This window comes from Eimeria maxima, genomic scaffold (assembly GCF_000499605.1).
Source record: "Eimeria maxima Weybridge genomic scaffold, Emw_scaff556, whole genome shotgun sequence".
NCBI classification, from domain to species: Eukaryota; Apicomplexa; class Conoidasida; order Eucoccidiorida; family Eimeriidae; genus Eimeria; species Eimeria maxima.
In genome coordinates, this window is record NW_013566597.1 from 1 (window position 1) to 22,564 (window position 22,564).

General features: G+C 47.9%; 4 protein-coding genes across 4 annotated transcripts; 1 reads left to right on the forward strand and 3 right to left on the reverse strand.

Moving 5' to 3' along the window:
- Positions 1-4,561: 4,561 nt before the first annotated feature.
- Positions 4,562-5,826, reverse strand: EMWEY_00037300 (DEAD-box ATP-dependent RNA helicase 30, related; the record flags this gene model as incomplete). The annotated part of the gene is made up of 4 exons (XM_013482231.1): positions 4,562-4,679; positions 4,793-4,917; positions 5,091-5,197; positions 5,673-5,826. 4 exons carry the CDS (start codon positions 5,824-5,826, stop codon positions 4,562-4,564), a joined length of 504 nt encoding a protein of 167 aa, XP_013337685.1.
- Positions 5,827-7,560: 1,734 nt separating this feature from the next.
- On the forward strand, positions 7,561-9,642 carry EMWEY_00037310 (hypothetical protein, conserved; the record flags this gene model as incomplete). The annotated part of the gene is made up of 5 exons (XM_013482232.1): positions 7,561-7,962; positions 8,261-8,426; positions 8,865-8,961; positions 9,078-9,382; positions 9,542-9,642. The coding sequence occupies 5 exons, from the start codon at positions 7,561-7,563 to the stop codon at positions 9,640-9,642; spliced, it is 1,071 nt and encodes a 356-aa protein (XP_013337686.1).
- Positions 9,643-9,881: 239 nt separating this feature from the next.
- Positions 9,882-17,646, reverse strand: EMWEY_00037320 (Chromosome III, complete sequence, related; the record flags this gene model as incomplete). Its single annotated transcript, XM_013482233.1, has 13 exons — positions 9,882-10,018; positions 10,689-10,941; positions 11,238-11,592; positions 11,942-12,489; positions 12,884-13,456; positions 13,737-13,948; positions 14,162-14,293; positions 14,513-14,734; positions 14,986-15,186; positions 15,453-15,518; positions 16,006-16,056; positions 16,532-17,053; positions 17,316-17,646. 13 exons carry the CDS (start codon positions 17,644-17,646, stop codon positions 9,882-9,884), a joined length of 3,603 nt encoding a protein of 1,200 aa, XP_013337687.1.
- Positions 17,647-18,111: 465 nt separating this feature from the next.
- EMWEY_00037330 (hypothetical protein, conserved) lies at positions 18,112-19,550 on the reverse strand (the record flags this gene model as incomplete). The annotated part of the gene is made up of 5 exons (XM_013482234.1): positions 18,112-18,644; positions 18,763-18,837; positions 18,951-19,037; positions 19,162-19,188; positions 19,358-19,550. 5 exons carry the CDS (start codon positions 19,548-19,550, stop codon positions 18,112-18,114), a joined length of 915 nt encoding a protein of 304 aa, XP_013337688.1.
- Between the last annotated feature and the right edge of the window lie 3,014 nt (positions 19,551-22,564).

Below are 22,564 nucleotides of genomic sequence, written 5' to 3' on the forward strand. Positions count from 1 at the left end.
ATATATATATATAATATATATATATATATATTATATATATACCTCATATATATATACATCTATTTCTTCCTCTTCTTCCTCCTATGCTGCCTATACACAACTGCTACTAATACCTCCTACACGTATTAACAAAGAGTGTGCCATAGTAAACAATTTAATGTTAATAATAATAATAAGAATTATAATAACAATAATAATAATAATAATAATAGTAATCCGTCAGGCTGTCCACAGACAAAGCGCAGAAAAACCCCACAAAAGAAAACCAACGAACCAACAGCTAAGCCCTTACTCTTACACTATGCACACTTCGCTACCCTCTTGCATGCATGCAGGCAGGTGTGCATGCATGCATGGGTTGGTGCATGCGTGTGTGCATGCATGAATGGGTGCATGCATGCATGTATGCATGCTGCGTGCATGGTTGCATGCATGTGAATATGATGGTCCTCGCATGCCTGCATGCATGCGTGCGTGCGCACACATGCATGCGTGTATGATGGTCATTACATGCGTGCATGCATGCATGCGCGCATAGTGTGTATATGATGGTTATTGCATGCAAACAGGCCAGTACTACATGCATAATGCATGCAACAGTGTTGTATGCATGCATGATGATATTGTATGCATGCATGGATGCATGCATACATGCAAGGATAGATGAATGGATACATGCAAGGGTATATATATGTATTCATGCATGCATGCAAGTATGCATGCAGAGACTTCTGCATGCGCCTCTGCATGCAAATATTGGTGGCGAGTGGTAAATACATATGATGAAGGGCTGCTGCATGCAATAACATCCCTCCTAAGGCAATTTAAAGCCCCAAAAATGCAGGAAGAAGGAATAATATATATATTCTCTTCCTTGCAGCAGAAGCGCATGCATCTTTTTGCCAAAGCCCCAAAATATACACCATACAAGCATAATTACTACCTACACTATAGCCTATTCCCCTCCTGCTACAGCAGCAGCAGCAGCAGCAGCTACAGAGCGCCAGCTGCAGTTACACCTACAGCCGCAGCTGCTGCTGCAGCTCCTACTACTACCACTACTGCAGCAGCAGCTGCAGCAGCAGGAGCAGCAACGGGAGGATATTTAGAATCTTCCTGGTCCTAATGGCATACCATTAGGTCCTCCAGGTCTAGAATAAGGGCCCCCTCCCCTGAATGAATTTCCTCTCCCTCCTCCTCCTCTCGATCCCCATCTCCCTCCTCCGCTGTCTCCTCCATAAGTAACAAGGGCCTCTAATTCAGGAGGGACTGTCTGATTTGCTTCCTTTAATACACGAACTAAATCACGAGCTAAACGTTGCTTATCTGCTGTAAAGAAAGTATAAGCATTACCTGCATGCATGCATGCACACATTATACAACAAAAAGAAAATATATATTATATTTTATTATATGCATGCATGCATGCATGCATACAACAATGGTGATAACGGGTAAATAATAAAGACACAGTGTCGCGTCATTTGCTGCATCTTCTGCATCTGCATCTGCTGCAGCACCAGCGACAACAGTAGCAGCAGCAGCAACAGCAGCAGCTGGAAGGAGAATAAGAAGAATAAGGTAGCGTACCTTTAGCTCCTGCTCTTCCTGTTCTTCCTATTCTATGAACATAATCTTCTATTTGATTGGGCATATCATAATTTATTACATGACGAATATCTTTTACATCTAAACCACGGGAGGCAACGTCTGTTGCTACCTGTATATAAATAAATAAATAAATAAATATACATAAATATAAATAAATATAAATAAATGTAAATACATGGATGCATGCGATGCCGCAAGTGCAGGCAGCACCAGTAGCAACAAGAGCCACAGCAGCAACACCAAGATGAGCAACAACACCACCACCAAAAGCAGCTCAGGCAGGAACAAGAGCAGCAGCAGCAGCAGCAGCAGGAAGGACTGACCATAATAGGGTTGCGTCCCTGTTTGAATTCATCTAATACCCATGTTCTTTCTTCTTGTTTTTTATCACCATGAAGGGATAAGGCAGGCCATCCCTCCATACGTAAATCACGGGTTAAGTTATCAGCACCTAAATAAATAAATAAAATAAATATATAAATAACATTAATTAATTAATTAATTAATAATAAATAGTCATATAGAAACACCGCAGCACTAAAACTGCAGCAGCAGTAACAGCAGCAGCAGAAACTTATCCCTCACCTCTCTTGGTCTCCGCAAAGACAAGAATCTTAGATCCATCCATAATACGACGCAGCAAAGACATAAGCTGTCCTCTCTTCTCATATTCCTGCATGCATGCATGCAACAGCCCCACAACTCGTGCATGCAGTCAGCAGCAACAATGCCCTCAAGCATGCATGCAGCAGCCCCAGTACTTTCGTGTGCATGTGCATGCAATCGTGCAACTACTACACTATATATATTACATACACAAACACACAACTAAGCAGCAGCAGCAATTCATGCATGCATGCATGTGTGCGTGCTGCAGTTGGTGCATGCATGCACCAACTGCGTGAGGTAGTGACAGATCTAAATAAGCAGCAAAAGATGACGCGAAGTGTCAATTGATTTAAACAAAATAAACAAAAAAAAAACAAAGAGAAAGAATAAATAAAAGGGGAAGAAATTGAATAAAAAAGAAAACAAACGAGGAAATCAGCAACAAAAAGGAAAAATATAACAAAGAAAAAAGGACAATAGATAAACAAAAAGGAAGGACTATGAATAAAAAGGAAAGAGATAGAACAAAACACAAAGATAATAAGAAATAGGAAAATATACAAGAAAAAAAGACAACATAAGACATAAGCCACTTATATCCATATAAACAAGGACGCATGCATCCATGCATGCATCCATCCATGCATGCGCGCTATTTGCATGCATGCATGCGTGTTTGCATGCACGTTTGCATGCATTCATGCATGCGTATTTGCATGCACTCATGCATGCGTATATGCATGCATGCACGTTTGCATGCATTCATGCATGCGGATTTGCATGCGTCTTTCCATGCATGCACGAGCCCACCCGCCCACCCTCTGCATGCATACAATAATGCATGCAAGCATCTGCATGCATGCGTTTGCATGCATGCAGATGAATGCATGCAAATGCATGCTGAGGGTAGCGTTGGGTATACTCACCGCCGTGAACGTTGGGTATTGGGATCGTGAGGGGATGGGCTGGGGATCGTCCCATGGAGACGATTCCCCCACTTATGCTGGGGATCGTCTCCTGGAGACGATCCCCTTACAGTTGTTTGGGATCGTCTCCAAGAAGGAGAAAGACCCCACCTATGCTGGGGATCGTCTCCAACGGAGACACCTCATGAGGGCCCACATAAGGGGGCCCTTGAAGCCCCTCAGCAGCCCCTCTTTGCCAATCACCCAACAACGGCGGGAGAGACAGAAGAGACAGCAACGGCATCAAGAGAGACACACTAAAAGAGAGAGAGAAATAGAGATATGCGAGGAGACAGCACAGCAGCAAAGAAGACAGACACCCAAAGCAAATGCAACAGAAAAAAAATTAAAAAAAGTAGCAAGAAAATAATAACAACGAGGAAGGAGACAAATATAAAAAACAATAAAGGCGAAGGAATAAAACCAGTATCTACATGCATAGTCATATGCAGCATACATGCGTATCCCGTCTGATTACCCATATAGTACACATACACAGATATGTAGTACAAATCATGTATATTACAATAAATACAATATATGCATAAATATACATATATATACATATATATACACATACATATACATAAACAGCACAAATACAAGTATGCAATAGAAGTAATACACCTTAAACAACTATAAAACATACAGAAAACGGGAGAAAGAAAAACATATTAAGATAGAGAAAAATAAATAATAATAAATATATATTATGTATCTGTATATATAAATAAAAAATATATATATACCTGTAGTACGAATACTTCTTGTCTAATATTATGGCAAGCCTTAAGATCAAGACTACCAACATTAATATGTACAGGTTCCTCTTTACACAAATCTCTAGCTAGATTTTGTACTTCTTTAGGCCATGTAGCTGACCACATAAGTGTCTGTCTATCTGGACGAATTTGGCTAACAATTTTTCTTATTTGTGGTTCAAATCCCATATCTAACATTCTATCGGCCTCGTCCATAACTAAATATGTTACACGACGTAAATTTGTTATATTACATTCCAAAAAATCTATCAGACGACCTGGGCACGCTATACATATTTCTGCACCACGCTGCAATTCTTGAATCTGCGCACGCTTAGGTACGCCACCATATGCAGCTGCAACATGTACATATACACATATATATATATTATTATTTGTTTTGTTTGTTTGCTTCTTTATAGTCATTAGAGATGGTTGTCGCCAATCATTTGTTAGGGGAGGGGAGAGGGAATAATAGGAAACGGAGATGAAAATTAGATGCATCTAATGATGACGATGATGCTATGCGTTCAATGTATATCTAAACAAGATAAAAAGGATAAGGGGGTAGGAAATAGATGATAAAGGGGATAAATTAATAGTGTATTTCTTTGTTTATATACCTGCATGGTTGATCTTAGAAGGAGAAGCAAATAGACGGCATTGTGCCCTGATTTGTTCTACCAGTTCCCTTGTAGGGGCTAAAATAAGAGCAATTGGGCCATCACCAGAACTGCAGAAAAAAAAAATAGAAACAGAAAAACAATAAGAATAACAAGCATAACAACAGATGAAGGCGTGCATGCATCTATGCATGCATGCAAAGGAACAGTACAACGGACTCACCGCAAGTAGGGTTGTGCGTTGATGTGTACGATGCCCGGCAACAAGAAAGCCAACGTCTTTCCTGATCCTGTCTCTGCAATACCGATCATGTCACGACCAGATAGGGCAATTGGCCATCCTTGTAGCTGCACAACAAACCCACACATGCATTCATGCATGCATGTGTCCATGCATGGTGTGCCTGCATGCGTAGATCTAGATTGATGGCTGGATCCATGCATCCCATGCATCCATGCATCCATGCATGCGTGCATCCAAGGCTGTGTTGTTGCGCATGCAGTTGCATGCAGAGGCGTACCTGAATTGGTGTTGGCTTTTGGAAGCCAGCAGCAGAAATGGCGTCAAGAAGATAAGAAGGGAAAGATGTGTGCTCAAAAGTAGGACAGGGCTTAGGGACATTAACTCCTAAGAACACAAGAACATTAATGCATACACTAACAACAATTAGCACACACCCTCCTCATCCGCATGCATGTATGTGCGTACGCATGAATGCAAGCATGTAATACAGAGATCACGCAATGCAGATGTCCACATACGCTACTTTCTTCTCCAGCATTTTACATAAATACGCACATCCGCAAATAAATACATGCATGCATGCAGGCATGCATGCAAGTGGGGTGCCAGTGCATGCATGCATGCACGGGTGCATGCATGCACGGGTGCATGCATGCAAGCTGTTGCATGCAGAAGTAAGAATTTACCTGCAATAATGGTGATTTCATGTTCGCTTCGAATTCTGTCCGCTTCCTCCGGCGGCATTTGTGCGATTTCTGGGTGTTCAACATAAAAGTTTTTTTCGAAGGGAACAAGTTCAACTCTTTGCCAGTCTACTCTAGATAATTTAGCTCCTAATTCCTCTCTTCTGTCTCCATACCCTCCTCCACCATATCCCCCTCCATAGCCACCTCCACCACCTCCATATCCTCCTCCATATCCACCTCCACCACCCCCATAACCACCATACCCACCACCGTAACCACCCCCGCCATATCCACCACCCCCGTAACCACCGGCGCCTCCATAACCATTCGCACCTCCGTACCCTCCAGAGCCACCCGAATACATCTTCTTACAGATTTAACAACCTCCTCACACACTAACAACTCCTAGTTCTTAACTAATACAAACTCCTGCGGACAAACAAATGCATGTATGCACGTATGCATGCATGCATGTACGAATGCATCCATGGATACAGCGACACTCCTACTAACCATATGTGGGGTGTGTCTATATATTAGACGCAGGGAAACAGAGACGAGGGCTTAACAGACAATACAAACGACACCCCATCGATTCAACTCCGACGTCAAGGAGAACAGCAGATGCACTGAGACGGCAAACGAAAACGCACGGATAAAATGCATAAAAGCCAACATATTCAGGCACATCTGACGCATGCAGAGAAGCAATAACTCAAATTCATAAGGAGAAGGATGGAGTGACAAGGAGGAAATACAAATGCATATGCCCCAACCAATGCGGCCACCGGGCAACTGTGGGGCCCCGCGGAGCCGACGGCACCGCGGAATAAGCTGAATGGGAGAGGAGTAATAATATAGCAATAAAAATGATAATAAATTGAAAAATAAAGAAAAAGGGTGGGGCGACACGAACGAACCGCCCTGGCAGCCCCCAAACCGTAGGGCTGGTGGAGGTAGAAGACGCAGATCAGCTGTAAGTCGAGGCGCAAACAAGATCTGCTCACCTCTGAATTTGCAAAAACAAGAAAACTTGAATTGGGTAAAAGAGAGGAGAGGCAAGCTGCAAGAGAACGACACGGGAATGGAATGCTGCAGCAGCCGCAGCAGAACAGGAGATGAATGCAGACGACGTTCAGGACGACCTCCGCCGGCCTAAAGAAGAAGAAAGCAGCCGCCTACTGCCTAAGTTAGGCAGCAAAGGGGAAAGGAAGTGGAAACGAAAAAGAAATTCTGCTGCTTCCTCCAAGACGCAAGCCAAATGCGCAGCAGCAGCAGCAGCAAACAAAGCCCATGGCTGCTGCAACCTGCTCCTGCTGGGCTCTGTACGTAGTACAGACGAGCAGAGTGCACGACGTCCAATTCAGATTTTCTAGTTCATGAACAGATCTCGATCATTTCCCCATTTTTGGTGTGCATTAACCTTTCTCGTCATGAGTTATTCCTTTTTTCCGCTTTTTATTTCCTCTATCTGACCTCCTGTGGGGCGTTTCCCAGCCCCAAGGCAAACATAGACGCCAGAACAGCAAAACATGAATATCTCTTAAATTTCAATAATTTGCAATAAAGCTGAGCAGGTCTTCGACTTTTCTTTGTTTTCCGTATAGGCAGACGTACTGCTATTGCCATTCTTTTTTATGTCTGTGTATCTTTATCCTCTCTCCTTCTAGTTTCCTCTCCCTTTGAGACCCTCTGGGGCCCTCCCCCGCGTCGCCAGTGATAGCTCCCGTGCCCGTGTAGCTCCCTACAAGATCTAGGGCTAGTCGCATACATTACGTCAGTTAGGGGGGTTTCCTGTTGCATGTCTCGCTAGGGGCCTTCCTCTAATGTTTGTAGGGGCGGAGGGGCCCCCCTAGTAACGAATCCTCCCTCTTGAATACCCCCCACTAACCAGTCATAATGGGCGCCAATCGCACCCCTGCGAAGCCGCAGAGGCAGAGAGCAGCTGATGGACACTTCCGCTGCTACAGATGCCCCCAGGAGCTGGCTGTGGCGAGCGTAAGGGAAAAATGCTGCCGCAGCTGTTTGCTGCTCCTCGTACGGAAGGCAGTAGCAACAGAAATGTCTACGCTTCGACAGATGCTCTCCGAGCAGCAGGAGCTACAACAACAGCAGCTACAGACAGCACAACGGGAGCAGCAACACGAACAACAACCCCAGCAGACGCAGCAGCAGCTGCAGGACGTTGCCGACGCTTCGAGGCAGCAAGAGGATGTTCCTCTGTATGTTGCTGTGTCTGGTGGAGATGCGAGTTTATCTCTGTTGTATTTGCTATCGGAAAACATTGAAAAGAAACTCTCAAGGCGGCGGATGCGGCAGCAGAGGGAGAGCGGCCTCAGGAAGGGGCCCCCTGGATGCAAAGGAGAGGGTGCTGGGCCTGGCAATAGCGGCGAACCCGAATTCAGTGCATGCGTTGCGCTGCATGTGGATATTCAGCGCCTGCTGCGGCCACCAGCTGCTATTGTGAGGGCGAGGTTGCCAGCTAGACAGGTAGCCTCTGGGAAGGACAGCAGCAGAAGCAACAGCAACAGCAGCAACAGCAGCAACAGCAGCAACTGCAGCTGCTGCTGCTGTGTCCAGACATCAGTTCGTACGGAAGATTACGTAGTTGCTGAAGGCTTTTCATCCCTCCCAGATGCAGGAGAAACCCTCCCTCTGCAGATACAGAAAACAGCATCTTCTCTTGGGCCTCACGTACACTGCATGCTGCTGCATCCATTGGGGCCGGCCTTCTCTTACATGTTTCCTCAGCAACGGGAAGGAGGCAAGCAAGAAGACATCCCTATTGAGGTGTACAGACACCCCGATGGACGGCTGTGTGGAAGAGAAGACCTCGAACGCATGCAGCAGCAGGAAGCGAAAGTCCGGCGACTCCTTGCACGAACTTTTGCTGCAGACAAAGCAACAGCAGAAAGAATCTGCAGGGCGCTGGTGTACGACTCCGAAACCCTAAACCCTAAACACTAAACTAACAAACAGACCACACCGTCAGCAGTGAACCATCCTTGGTGTAAAGATGTACGAAACCTTGCCTCGAAACCCTGACACCGCACGGTTCATGATGCTGGGGGCCTGGGGTTTCGGGTTTGGTGTTTAGGGTTTAGGCCCGCGGTGTTGAAGTGGTTTACGTTGATATGCATAAGGTGGTGGTGTGGCGGTTTTGCTTGGCGATAGGAGTGAAAACCCTGAAATCCTTTGAGCGCAACAGCAGCAGCAGCCACAGCAGCTCCACCAGCTGCTCCTGCATGCATTATGGCGTTTCCCGTTTGTGGATTTCTTGTTGCGTTGCAGGATGAGGGCCCTCCGTGGCTATTTTAAACGCATGCAGGGTTTAGGGTGTGCATACACCCCGTTTCTTTGCACAGGAGAGACGGCATCTGCGGCATCTCTTGCTGTCTTAGAACGCCTCAGCTATGGAGAGGGCCGGTGTCTTGGCCTCGAGACAGCAACGATAGATAACAGGTAGGAGCTGTCATTACGGGGGAGGAGTGTGGGGATGCTGCCTTCATGCATGCATGGCTGTAACTTGTCAGGGTTATATGGGGGTTGTTTTAAGGTTGCATGTGTCGTGTTTGCAGGCCAAGCCCCTTGTTTGTTTTGTGCCGTCCTGTTGTGTTACTAGAGAAGAAAGAATTGGCATTATTTAGGCTATTTGAGGGTCTTGAGAGTCTAAAGACTTATCCTTATGCCTTCCACCTGAATGCTTGCATGGGGCTGCCTTACGGGGAAACCCCTTCTAACCCTCACCTCTCCGTCCGCTGGATGCTGCAGCAGTTCCTAGCAGACATACACAAAAGCAACAGCGCCTCCTTTCACAATCTTAGCGCCGCTGTTAAGCGGCTAGAAGATCCTCTTAATGATGCAGACATACCAGAAGACCAATGTGCGTCTCCACTTGGCGCTGCATGCACGCTCAGGGGAAAACGGCGAGCAGCAGCACGCCGCTAGCATGCACTACACAAACGAAAACCCCATGGGGGCTAGCATGGAAGCATGCTTGCCTGCATGCATGTTGTGCTGTGGGCCTGTGCATGCGTCGCAGGCTGCCGCTTCTGCTGGAAAGCCCCAGCAGTAGACTTCAACTGCATGCTAGAGGACGAGGATTTCTTTTCCCCAAAGCAGAGACAGGTTAGTGCCGAGTGAAGATCGCGCAATATATGTATCAGCAAGCTTTCTATACTACGGCTGCTGCTCTGCTGCTTCTGCAGCAGCTCTGCTGCTATACGGTCGAAGGATTTGCTTGTGGAAGGTTATATATGGCCTGGAAGACGGCTGCTTCCTTTGTTTGCGTTGTTTTGTGCCAAGCACAGTGCCCTCTTTAGTGTTTCATTATGTTGCGTCCTAAAATGGGCTGAACATAAGAAAGAGCAATGCATGCATGTTTACATATTCTGTGCGTAGGTTGCAGAGGCGTACTTCCAGCCCGAAGAAAAAGCCCCAAACTTGTGCGTTGCATGCATCCGTGACGCCACGGCAGCCGATAGCGCTGCCGCGCTAATATCCGAGTTTTTTTTATTCCCTGCAGAGGCAGAAAATCCTAAACGCGAAATGCCTACTTATAACTAAAGTGTGTGCGTATTTTTGGCATTGCTTCTCCCTTGCCAGTTCACTAAGCTCCAAAATGCAAGGCAGAAATACCCAACGAATCAATTAACAGTCAAAACCAAAACAACTGCCTGCACAATCCAGGCAGGCGTGCATGCAGACGCATGCATTCATGCGTGCATGCAGTGTGTATGCGGCTGCATGCCCTTGGGGTTTCCTTATGACATTCTGGAGGCCTCTTTGGGGCCTCCTAAAGGGCCTTGAGAAGGCCACTCGGCGCACCGATTTGGTACTGTGAGGCATCCCTCGTCTAGAAGCATTGTGGCTCTTAGTACCTTTTCGTGGAGCTTTTAAGGGGGCCATTGTGTTGCTCTTGGGAGTTTTAAGAGGGACTGGAGTTGCACGCAAGGGTGGGCGCCGAATTTGCGGCTGCTGGTGGGGTCTTCAGGACGATGGGGTTTTTGCGCTTTTGCTGCCTCGGCCAGAGAACATCCTTTTGATGGACACTTTTCGGTTTTTGGTTGTAAGGGTTCTAGCCTTAGAAGAATTGTCTTCTCCGCTTTTGCGGCTTCCCTTTTTCCTCCTTTTGCTGCCACCTTGGCTGCTAAGTTCGCTGTCGTCAGCAATGTCGCTGAATTGCTCACTGAGAGATTGGAGATCGAATGCACTGTCTGTTTCAAGTTCACACTGGTCTGCATCGTCTCGTATGCTGCGTCTGCTTGATCCTTTCCCTCTCTTCTTGCTTCTGCGGGAGCCTTTCTGTTCCCCCTTCATCAGTTTCTCTAACCTCTTGGCCTCACGTTCGTTTTTGCGCCCTTCTTTTATTTTCTTATACCACCGCCCAAAGCTGCTGTGTCGTATCTTGTAAATCATCCACTTCCACAAGTTGGAGACAGCCTGGAAAACAAAAAAAGACTCTTAGACCCTAATCCCTTAAAACCGAACAGCAGGAAATAGCCAATGCGCGCGCACAGAACGGTTGCCTTGCGAGACAAGGCCCAGTAACACACGGCAGTGCTGCAATGAAGCGACAGTCTCAGAGCGTGGAGGAGACACTTTGAGGATCCCGTATGAACAGGTGTCCCCTGCTGCTCTTTGAGCTATGTTTTAAGGAAATTTTAAGGAAAGTGTCGGGTGTCTTGTTTGTGTCCGTGGGTCTCTGTATTGTGCATTGGGGTATCTGCATGCCCCACCATTTCAAGCCTTTCTAAGAACTTAAAGTGTGAGCGGACGATGACGTAGAGAGACAGTGCAGGGCCTAGGAGAGAGGCGAAAGAAGCCATTATAACGGCTTTGGAGACGATAGCGACGGCAGTGAGGACGGGTGAAGCGGAGAATGGGGGCGGATTTAAAGGGTCTTGGGCACTTATACCCGACCCTTCTTGCACAGGAGCATCGAGGCAAATCCCTAGAGGACCGCAACCTGTCGACCCTGCCAGTCCCGATTGATTTCCTACTCCCGCAACCCCACCGCCTCCAGATCCTGCTGCCCCACCGGACACGCCGTCAAGGCGAACCTCCGCCAAGGCGTTCAGCTGGTTGGCAACTCTGTACAGGAGCACACAGAATGAACGCGGCTAACATGCACTCTGCCTCCGGGAAGGTGCATTCGTGCATGCATGTATGCCTGTGGTTGTATGTCTCTCTGCATTTGCCTGTTTGATCTGTGAACTGTGAACTTGTGAGGCTGATGGAAACAGTAGTATGGAATACAGGCAGCCAAGTGGGGCAGAGGAATCAAGGAGGCAGAGAAATGCAACAGACGACAAGACGCACAAACGACCGAAGCCAACAAGAAGCCACCATGTAGTACAGAAACAAGCAGCAGCATACCAGCACTCTACGAGCCCTAAACCCAACACCTTAACCCTAATCCGTCAACGGTGGGGTTACTCACGCAACAACCGAGCCCGCGAAAAACAGAGCAAGCCCCAACCAGCCCATGATTTCTGCAGCTCTGTCACTTTGTCTTTTTCGTCTCCATTGGTTGATCATTTGGCCAAAGAAGGGGGCCTGGGCAGAGAGGAAGTTTCCAAATGCGGGATATCCGAGGTATCTGTACAGCTGGCCTGCATAGTGGCTGTGGTAGGTGAACATCACTCCAGTGCCATAGCGTAGGCTCTTAAGCATCTTCTTTTGCTTCGGTGGGAGCAGATTCTCTAGTAGCGCTCGGCCCAAGTCTCCTCCTGCTAGTACCATGCGGAAGGAGTTAACTTGCAGAGGGTCGTAAAGGGAACGCTGCCAAGAGGTTTTGCTGTACTCTTTCTCTTTCGCTGCAGCAGCGTCAGGCCTCGCCCACCCCTCTGCTGCAACATTCAATGCCAGACGCCACAGGTGTGCGAAAAATATAGAAAACGTCGAACGCCGAAACTCCTGTGCCCTCTCTCCGCTCTCCAGCGTCGCGTACAGAGGATCCACTTGGCTCACCAACGCAGTCACGGGAACCTGCTCCACAAAACCGCCACTCCTGCTTACTATGAACATTCAGTATATCTTTTTACTAACTGTTGCACATGTAATACGTGGGATTTTTGTACTAACGTATGGTCAGGTAGCTGTATATACATATCGATGCACATGTATGCATGAACATGTATCTCTGCAGATGCAGCATAACTCAGTATTCTTGTGCAGGCTGCGCATTATAGAATAGTGGTCGGTGTCTCCTCAGAGGGGGCAACAAAACCTGTCCGCTGACACGTATGAGAGTATTAAGGGGAAAAGTGGGTTCACACATGAGGCGAGGAGGGTAGAAAGAGAGCCAATTAAGAGCAGCGCTATGACACAACAGAAGGGTCTGCAATGGAAAGAAGCATTGCTTATTTCCGGGTTTACGTACAGCTGGAGGCACGGCTTGTGGGCTGTAGAACTGTGTTTGCAGGGTGTCGAAGAGGGACTCAGCAGCCCTTAGAAAGACGTCGGCGGAGGGGAAAACGGCGGGGTTGTTGTGATAAATGTTGGAGAGTTCTTTGAGTAGGAGGGCGACTTTGGCGTAGTCAGGCACAACAGCTGCATATGTAGCGTGTTGTGCCTGGTAAGGAGACATTCGAAAGAGCTTGTCGATTGCCCTGGATATTTTGTCTTTGACGCGGTTGAGGAAGGACTTCTTGGTCTTTAAGGAGGTCTCTTGGGGAGTGGTAACGATCCCAACCAGCAACAAATTATCTCCTGCCTGCTTCAGCAAATGCCAAGAGTCCTGCAGCAGCTGCAAAAAAGGCCAAGTGTGTGAGGGTCTCTGACAGGCCAGCCATTGCTGCTCGCGGATATCCTGCTGCTCCAATAACTTGTTCATGGAGCGAAACAGTGTCTCCTTTAGAGACGAGTTTAAGGAATTCATCTCGGGCGGGGCGGCTGTCAGGTCAAACCCCAACATATCTCTTGTCTGCGCCTGCAGCCCTCTCTTCAACTTATCCTGCATAGACACATGCCGACACCAAGGCATTCAAAACATCATTTAAAACCCCCTAAACCGAGTTTACAGCGACACTTAGACAACATGAACAAATGCAAACATATAATGGCTCCAGTTCCTATAGTATATCGCAGACAAGGGCCAGTGAGTACTCAAAGAGTGAAAACCGAAACCGGATCTCGGTTGCATGTAAGCGCACTCCCCCCTCCCATCCCCTTGGGTGCGACGGCGTGTGCGTATACACTACACTGGGGCTGCCATGGGTTGTGAGGCGTGTTACCTGGGCCTTCTTCGGCATTCCGTTGTACGTCCACTTCTCAATTAACTTGTCCAATTCCCCCGCGAGGCCGCCGGGGTCCCTCACTGCCCCTGATGCCTCACTGTAGAATGAGGCATATTGATTAAGATGATGGAATACTGAGGGGTGGACAACCGGTCTAAAACTGGATTGGAGTGCCTCCCAGGCATCTGCAGAGAGCTGCGACTTCAAGACTGCAGGCAAACACAAAAGCAGAGGCACGGGGTGGGTATATTGATGCTCATCGCAAGACGATTAGCCGTCACCGCTGAGGGGCAAGTGAGGCACAAAGGAAACTGGTTCCTATATGCCTCTCCGCCTGTACTAACTGCATACCATCATGCATGCATGCATGCGTGCTTGCTTGCATGCATGCAGGCACGGAATACGGGAATAGTGGGACGTACAGCGCACGTGCGCCGCAGTCAATTGCTCCTTTTTCTTAAAGACGCTGAGTATTTTTTTCAGTATACTCTTCTTTTGGTGCCGCCCCTGAAGGAGGTAGTTAGCGCGAAACCCATTCAAGCCGAATATGGAATCTGCAGGAATAGGAGAGAAAGTAAATAAATGGAGGCGTGAAAAAAAGACGAAACAAACGGACGAAGTGCAACGCATAAATGCACACATACGGGGCATTTGCAACATTTTCCTCAGAAAGTGCAGCAGCACACACACACACTTTTAATTTAATAAACTAAGGGAGAAAACATGTAAACAGAAACCTAAACCCTAGACACTTCAAAGGGGCGCCAGTTCACCTTTTACAGCACCACCCTTTGTCTGCATGTCGAGGAGGCCAAACCATTCGTTTAGAACAAGCAGCGCTCGAAGCCAGGGGCTGTACAATCCGAAGTGTTCATACATTTGATGATTGGAAGCTAGAACTGCAAATGGGTGCTGCTTCCGCCAGTCCTTGCAGTGCTGTCCTACACAGGGTTCTTGCCTGGCCAGCCATCCCAACGCGTGCGGTATATCAATTCCTGCATGCAAGAGTGCCACAAAAAGTGAATGTAAGGTGTACATACACCGCAACTCAGTCGGAGCCCTAAGCGCTACGCGAAATTTGTGCCCATTGCAGGCGTGCGGATATGTGGCTTGCAACAGGTAATCTCGTCTCCCAACTTTAGTATTTGTTTTCCATGCATGTACTGCTTGGGTAGCTGTTTTCTTGCTGCGTTGTATTTGCATTTTCGTTGTTGCAATCTATCCATTTTTGACTTTTTTGCCCTACTGTTGTCGAGTATTTTTGCCGTGTTTTCGAAGAAGTTGCACTGAAAGAGACTAGTGTACTTCGCGCAGTTCATCTTCTTCCAGCCTTTTTCGGTCGATGACGCTGTGCATTTAACTGCGTAATCCATCGCGGATTTCGCCTTTTGCTTTTTCAGCTCCTTTTGAAAGTCGTTTGTCTTTAGCCGCTCACAGAATTCACGGTCTAACCAGCCCCACACAAAGTCATGCACACCAACACACAAATTATGCAACCAGCTTCGTATATGCAGATGTGCATGCACGGTTGCATCCGCGCTTGCATTCATACTTGCATTGTGGCTGTTTGGCGTAGGCTGTCCATACAATTCGGCACTGAGATTAGCTCCATGGGGGCGGCTGTTTAGCGGCAGTCTTGAGTTCCAGTAGCAAGAGGTTTGTACTATTTTTTGCCTTTAGAATGCATATGTGACTGTGTTATTAATTACTCACTCTTTTCAGTGGCTTGGACAATTGCATCGTATGTCCGAGGATCCTCTCGAAGACGAGTGTCCAACCCTGTACACGCACCCACTTCCATGCATGAAAATTACTTCATGTCTGTGCCCACAAATAAGTGCGCGCTTGTACGTACTAAAGAGTGCATCTTGTTTGCAGACGTGCACGCGAACACATGAAGGTTTTGGATGATCTGGTGGGCTGCATGCAGCATGCAACAGGGTCTTGTTATCTGTCGGAATGCAAATGCACGCATGCATTGACACATGCATCCATTTACATGCAGGCGCCGTTGTTGGAGTGATGCTGCAGCTACATCCTGTCTCTTTTGTCTTGCAGAGCAGCCAGGCATCCATTTAGTTGGTCACCTCAAGAGTTTCGACCATACTAGGACTTGCGTGCAGCTATAAACATAAAGGATTGGGACCTGTTGAATTGGTGAGTGTGCATGCAAACGCAAATACGCATATTAAATATCTACATATACGAACATATAAGTAGCATACAGATATAACCTGTATGAATATTAATTCAATGTCACGCTTACAATCTACAGACAGTTGGGTCATAAGTGGGGGGAGGGCCGTCTGGATTTCCGCTGCAAGCATTCACGCACACATTCCTACCTCCACAAATGCTGAATCCATGTGTGCGTGCACTAGTGCTAAATAATAAAACCAGGAGTAAAAGTGGGTCCAGCTGTGGCCGTCTGGCCTTTGGGAGACAAATGGTACAGGAAAACGGAGCAGCCTAATCGCTACAGATGGAGACAGAGGCGATGACAGCGGCAAGACAGAGAAATACAAGGAAACAAGGACACAGGACACAGAAAAGTGTAACTACAGAAGGCAAACAAGACAGGGACAATAACATGAACGCAGGAGGATAGGAAGGGACAATAGGGCCAGGCAAACAAGGGTGGAGACAGGTAAGCAGGGACGGAGACGCTGTTTCGTTGGTTAAAGCAAGACAAATCACTGTATACATATAGGTATGTATAAGTATTACGAAGTTGTACAAATTTCATTACTAAATAATGTTTGAGAAAACGAAACATTAAGGGATAAACAGACCTGTAACTGCAATGACACCAAAGTAAAACTCTAATTTTTCGTAGTCGACAACTAGCCTGTTCGTTTCTGCAGGTCCAGGCCGCGCTATGGGTTCTTGTGCCCCCTCTATAAAGCTTGTTTCTTCTAAAACTTCATTGCCGTTCTTAAGTTGGGCTTGTGAGGTGTCTTCGCTTGTCGATGGCACTTCATGCTGCACCTCTTCACCATCTGCATGTTGTGGCTGAGTCGTGTAGGCTGATGCTTGGCCTGCTTGCTGCTGCTCCTGCTGCAGCTCCTGCGGTTGCTGCTGCTCCTGCTGTTGTTGCTGCTCCTCCTGGTGGGGCAGCACGAGATCTTGTGGGGAACAGGGATTGGCATCATCGAGGACGGAGGCCGAGGGGTGCCTCTGGAGAGAAAAGCATAGTCTCCTCAAGTTGACATCTGGAGAAGCGTTTAGCTGCAGGGGAATAGACAGGCGTTTTCCCTCTTCTGGGGGGCGGTGATTGATTATCTCATTGAAGAAGGACAACCCCCGCTCATAGCCTAAGTGCGCACGTAGGCATGCGTGTTTAGCAGTTGCATACACTTATTTCTCATGCATCTCCTTGCGCATGCATGCATGAATGCACACAGTAGGCATGCTTGCCTGAATGCTCAAGGCGGGGCCGAAGTCGTTACATTGCAGGGACCCATGGAGTGTGCCAAAGAATATGGTGGGACACAAGTAAAGCGGCTTGCTGATGGAAGCAGAGGCGGGTGAAGAAAGCGCGTTCACGCTTGCGTGGATACACGCATTGGGACTGACTCTGTTGTGCGATTTGTATTGCATCTTCAAGGAGATCACAGGCCAGGCGGCTGTAGCCAGTGTTGAACTGTTGACGCTCGAAGAAGACTCGGGGCACAACAAGGAGACTCTTGGGGAGACGCGGGCTTTCTCTCAGCTTCTGCAGCTTTATCTGGCAAACGTTGTCCAGCAGTCTTCTTCTTTCAGTAACAGCGCTGGATAGGAATAAAAACATTTGTGGATAAGGGCGCACCATCGGCGACTGTCCGCCCCCCACAAACAATTCGTCAAAACGGATGTGGGCCAGGAACAGCAACAACAGCCCGATCTTCACTGCACGTACATCATGCATATGTGCACACACACCGGTACACTTAAGTACATAGAAAAGCACGGCCTCAGTTCATTCAAGAATATCCTTTTACGTGGTTGCAGGCCCCTACTGTTGCATGCAAGCAGGCATGTTGGACACATCCATACTTGCTGCCTTTATTGCAACTGAGCTGGAGCTTTAAAATCTGTAGCTGAGGTGGGACTTCGCGTTTCCTAGGGTCTGGGTAATTGCATTGGGGCCTATTGTTCATGAGCTTTAAAAGGTAGGTTTTAGCGTGCATTGTGGTTACAGGTAGGGTTGAAGGCGGAGGAGAGGAAGACTTGAGATTTGGGGTTTTTGCTTAGAAGTGCTTCCGTGAGGTCTTTAGAAGCGATTGTAATGGGAGGTGCCTCAGGAAGAGGGGCGCTCGGATTAGATGTCGCTGATCTGAAAAGACAGCAACAGAATGAGGAATTTGCGCCACATGCAACTGTCTCTTTCAGACTAAGTGCGACCTCTACGCAACACCGCTTTCTCAGTTTCAATGTAGGAGTCTTTTAGGGACAAAGGGACACGAGAGCGAGATCCAGGATTAAGGGTCTGAATGGGAGAGCGTGGAGAATGCATAGAGAATGGGACAGCGCAGGCTTGCCTGGCTTGCAGCAGAGACGTTTCAGCGACAACCTCTGGGGGGGTCGCCAATGTGCCGTCGTCCTGGTTGTCTCCTCTAAAACCCCAATGCACAAATGCTTCCTGCAAGGCATCTTTTGCAGACTTTCCTTCTTGAAAAGCCTTAAAAGGCTGATAAAACACCATTAGGTCGATGTACAGCAGAAGACGCGTAAAGAGGCGGGAGCAACGGAGACGATCCTCCCCACTCGACCCCACAAGAGACTCCTCCAGCTGCACAGCCGCCTCCTTCGCCACCGATACCTCCGCCATGTTGCAGTTCAGGGCCGCAACACCAGCAGCAGCAGCTGCAGACGGGCAGTCCTCACTCTGCTCCCGCAGACGCATGCAGGCTTCTTGACCCCTCTCTGCAGCACCCAGACCAAACCCCTAAACCTGCGTCGAATACGGGCTATACATGCGTGTTGCAAGTATGCACGCATACAGGTTAGAGGGTGTTTACGAGTATCTGAAGCTGAATGATACCTCGCAGGGGATCGGCGAACCAGGAGGCTCCCAGGGACTCCTCCAGTCTCTGCAGGTTTTTCTGAGGCGTAGTTGCTGTACACATCGCACAGAAAATCCAACCAGAATGCATGCACATGCAAGCAGAAAGAAATGTGCTACTGGGCTGTGTTGAAACGTGCATATATGTTGCGTCTCGACACGCTTACCTTCGAGAGGAGAAGCCGCGTCATATCCCTTTCCGCGACTCAGAGGCTTCGCCCCAGGTCGGAATGTCTGAATGCCCTCGAGAATGGCTAAAGAAAAGTGGCACAGAGCAAAACCCCGAAAAACACCCTTGCACGTCAACGCAGGCATGCGCGCACGCACGGACATGCATAGCGGTTGCATGCCTGTCTGCAGTCACAGTCAAACACTCACCGTCCAGCTGCTCTGAAGACAGGTCCTCTGCAGACAAACACAAGCGGTTTCAGGCCGGTGTTCAGGCATTGGTGTGGGTTTTACAACAAGACCATCCAGGAGGAGAGCGGCTGAACAGACATAATGTTGGTCCCCGAAAGTAGCATTGTAACTTTCTTAATTGCATATGTGCCATTTAGGACGGCTGCAGTCTCACCTTGCGGCTCCACCGGGTCCTCTTGGTGAGGCTGGGGTGCAGCGTGTGGAACAGATTCATGGGGAGAAATTGAAGGGGCAGTAGCCGGCTCTTCTGTATTCACGACAGTCAAGGGGCATAGCAGCAACGCAGCAGCAGCAGCAGCTGCTGCTGCTGCCCCGAAGCCTCTGCAGAATGCGCTGCAGCCCCTCATTGTCGTGTCCCTTGAGGGCTATCGGTGTTCTTCGCCTTGGAGCTGCGTTTTCCGGTTGTACGAGTGTCAGAAAATGGGTTCAAGCTGCATGTACATCACACACTCGGCACGAGAATACGGCGAGAACCAGTGGAGCGGAGACTAAGAGGCCTTGGGATCCGATCCCCATGCCTCGTCGCCGCCCCCCGTTCCGGAGCGTTCTTCGGATTCTTTTTTAGCAGAATTACAAAAGAGATTTCAGTGAATTGGAAAGCAAATGGAAGAAAGCGAAAAACCACAGATCGCTGCCGGCGTCCTTCTGGATGAGCAGAGGTCAGCGGTCACGATGTGGCTTGCTGACGTGAGTTCGCTCCGCAGAATGTTGGTACCAAAACACATAATTAACCAAAAAGAAAGAGAGTACACAAAATAAACTATTCAGGGGTATAAATCCCTCTGCCGGTTGCAGATGAACTTCTCTCGGCAGGGACTGCAAGCCTTGGACACGGGCCTGCCAGCGCCTACGCTGCTGCCGTCTGCGGTCATTTTTAATGTGCAAGGTTGTCTGCACCACTCTACTTGTTCGTCTTTTCAAGTTTACGAGTAGACATAAGCAAAATGTGTATTCAAACAGGGTTTTCAATTTGTTTGTTACCGTGAGGTATAATAATTAGGGAACTGTCCACTGCAGCCGGGTGGTCTTTGGAGGTCATCCTGCCTGAGACGTGCGATTCTGGACTTGTCACTCGTTAGCAGTTCCTTTTCATTTTTATCTTTTTTAAAAATCCATTGTATTTATTTTAACATTCCTCAACCATAATCTGTGGGGGGACAGCAGCCGGGAAATGGCCTTCCGCCGCCGCCAGTGTTCGTCCTCCTTACCCTTGCTGCTGCCGACATGTACCAGTGGACCGTTGTAAATGGTGCCAATAATAGTAATAATAATGGAGGCAAATTCTTTGTCCATTGGCTGTAGACGGAAACCAACATAGCAAAGCTCCGGATTCCCGGTTTGCGTACCCTGCATTTGCACCCTTCGCCACCGCTGAGTTCCCAGCGCAGTAGAGAGAAATGGCCGCTGGCGCGGTGGGCCCATGGGGCTCTCTCTGCCTGTAATAATCCAACTCTGAACTGAGAAATTGATCTCCTGACCAGATATCACGTATATGTTGGGCAGGATTGAATTAATGAAGACCCAAACCCTGCCACTCAGAACCTCAAGAGCAAGACGACTTCAGAACAAGTGAACAGTCCATGTTGGGCCATTAATAGAACATAACGGGGTGCACAAAGAACAATATCAATAGCTAGCCTTTCAACAGCTGTTGAACTAGAGGACGAACGCGAAGATTACGAGGCTGTTTGTTGATGAACCGCTTAGTATTGGGCATCAAGCTTTGGTGGCAGTTTTCTACTTGTTTTAGACCAAGGACACTCTAGTATGGCTGCGTGCATTTTATGAACCATTTCCTCCAACAACAGGTTGTTTGCAGCAATTGATCATTCATCTCTTTGCAGGCGAGCCTTTCACACACTTCGTATTGTGGCAGTAACTACAGGCTTGTCATTTCAATGTATACAATAGGAAAAGCAAATGCATAACGTTCAGCTCAAAGCCAAGCTGCTATGTGGGAGGCTCCAGGGGAACATACAAGTAATAAGTGGGGTGAAGACACAACGACAGATCGAAATAGTTGCATTTGGTACAAAAGGATAAAATGAGAAGCCTACAGTAAACCTCCTGGTTCATATCCCTTTCTCCTTTTTTAGAATTGAAAAACATTCAATTTCAAAATTAATTGGATTTTCTCCTGGATATGTATGAAGAGAAGGATGTTTATTAACTGAGCTACAGCTGCGGAAGCTCTAGTTTCGTCTACTTAAAATAGGTATTTTTAAAGACACGGCCGCTATAGGGAATCTGTCCCCAAGCCTGTCCCCAGATAAGATGGACAATCCGAGTGACACTTGTCCTGGCCGCGCATACCCAAACAGTTAGCCCCCAAAAGAATCCTAGGCCTGAAAACGCAAGATGTATAAGTCCCCGCAATGCGGAAGGCGCTAAAGTCGCAAGGGATTCGTTGTCTTGGGCGATGCCTTTGTGGTCTTAGCAACGTCGATGACGAAGGGCGGAAAGGACTCAGTATGAGTTCACCAAGTAGAATCCGTGCCTTCCGACCAGCACCCGATACCTCAAAACCAATGTCAGAAAGTGGGAGACGAGGTCAATACACTAAAAATGTGGCACCAATCCCTCTGTACAGCATGTTCCCCCTTCGGTGGATCTGGGGTAGTGGCTTACTTTTGCCTTTGCATATAGAAGAGCCCGAAGCCACACGCACTTTAGGAGGTACATCAAAGCTGGTGATTCAGCTGGTGATTCGATTTTAATGCCGATTATTTTGAGTAGAGGGTCCAGCGTGTAAGGATATGGCGAAAATCGTTAACCGGTCGGCTGCGACTCCATTGAGTACTGAGCGAAGCAGCCTCCCCTACAGAGGGCTGCGGGCTGACCTGATGAGCTCTCGTGGATAAAAAATACAAACAAAATGCCATTAATAGACAACAACAAATAAGAGCTGTAACACACTTTCGTGATGCCACGTATCACCCAAGGACTAGGAGGAATCGGGGTTATTGTAACGCACGGCGGCCGTTTGCCGTGGCTACGTACCACTCCCTAATAGGCCTAAGGCCCGTATGGCATCCGACTGATGAGCGAATATAGGTCGCCTTGCAGGAGGCAAGGGGCAGCCTGATCTTGAGTTGAAAATTTGATAGTTGGGTTTCGGAGTTGGGCGTTGCCGCCTCGAGCAAAAAGGTTGAAAAGGGGGATGCGAGGGAGCTCCAACTCCTACGGCACGCCCGGATGTCGAGCCAACCTTCTTCACGCTTTGAATAAACCCTCAGTGTTGCTGCCGAGCGTGTTAGGCTTGGTGTCCTATTAGCTCATTAGTGTGTCAAGCAACTTAAGATGTGTTAGCACGAGAACGACCTCCTCCTCTTGCTCGCCTCGTGCCATTATCTGCCATGTG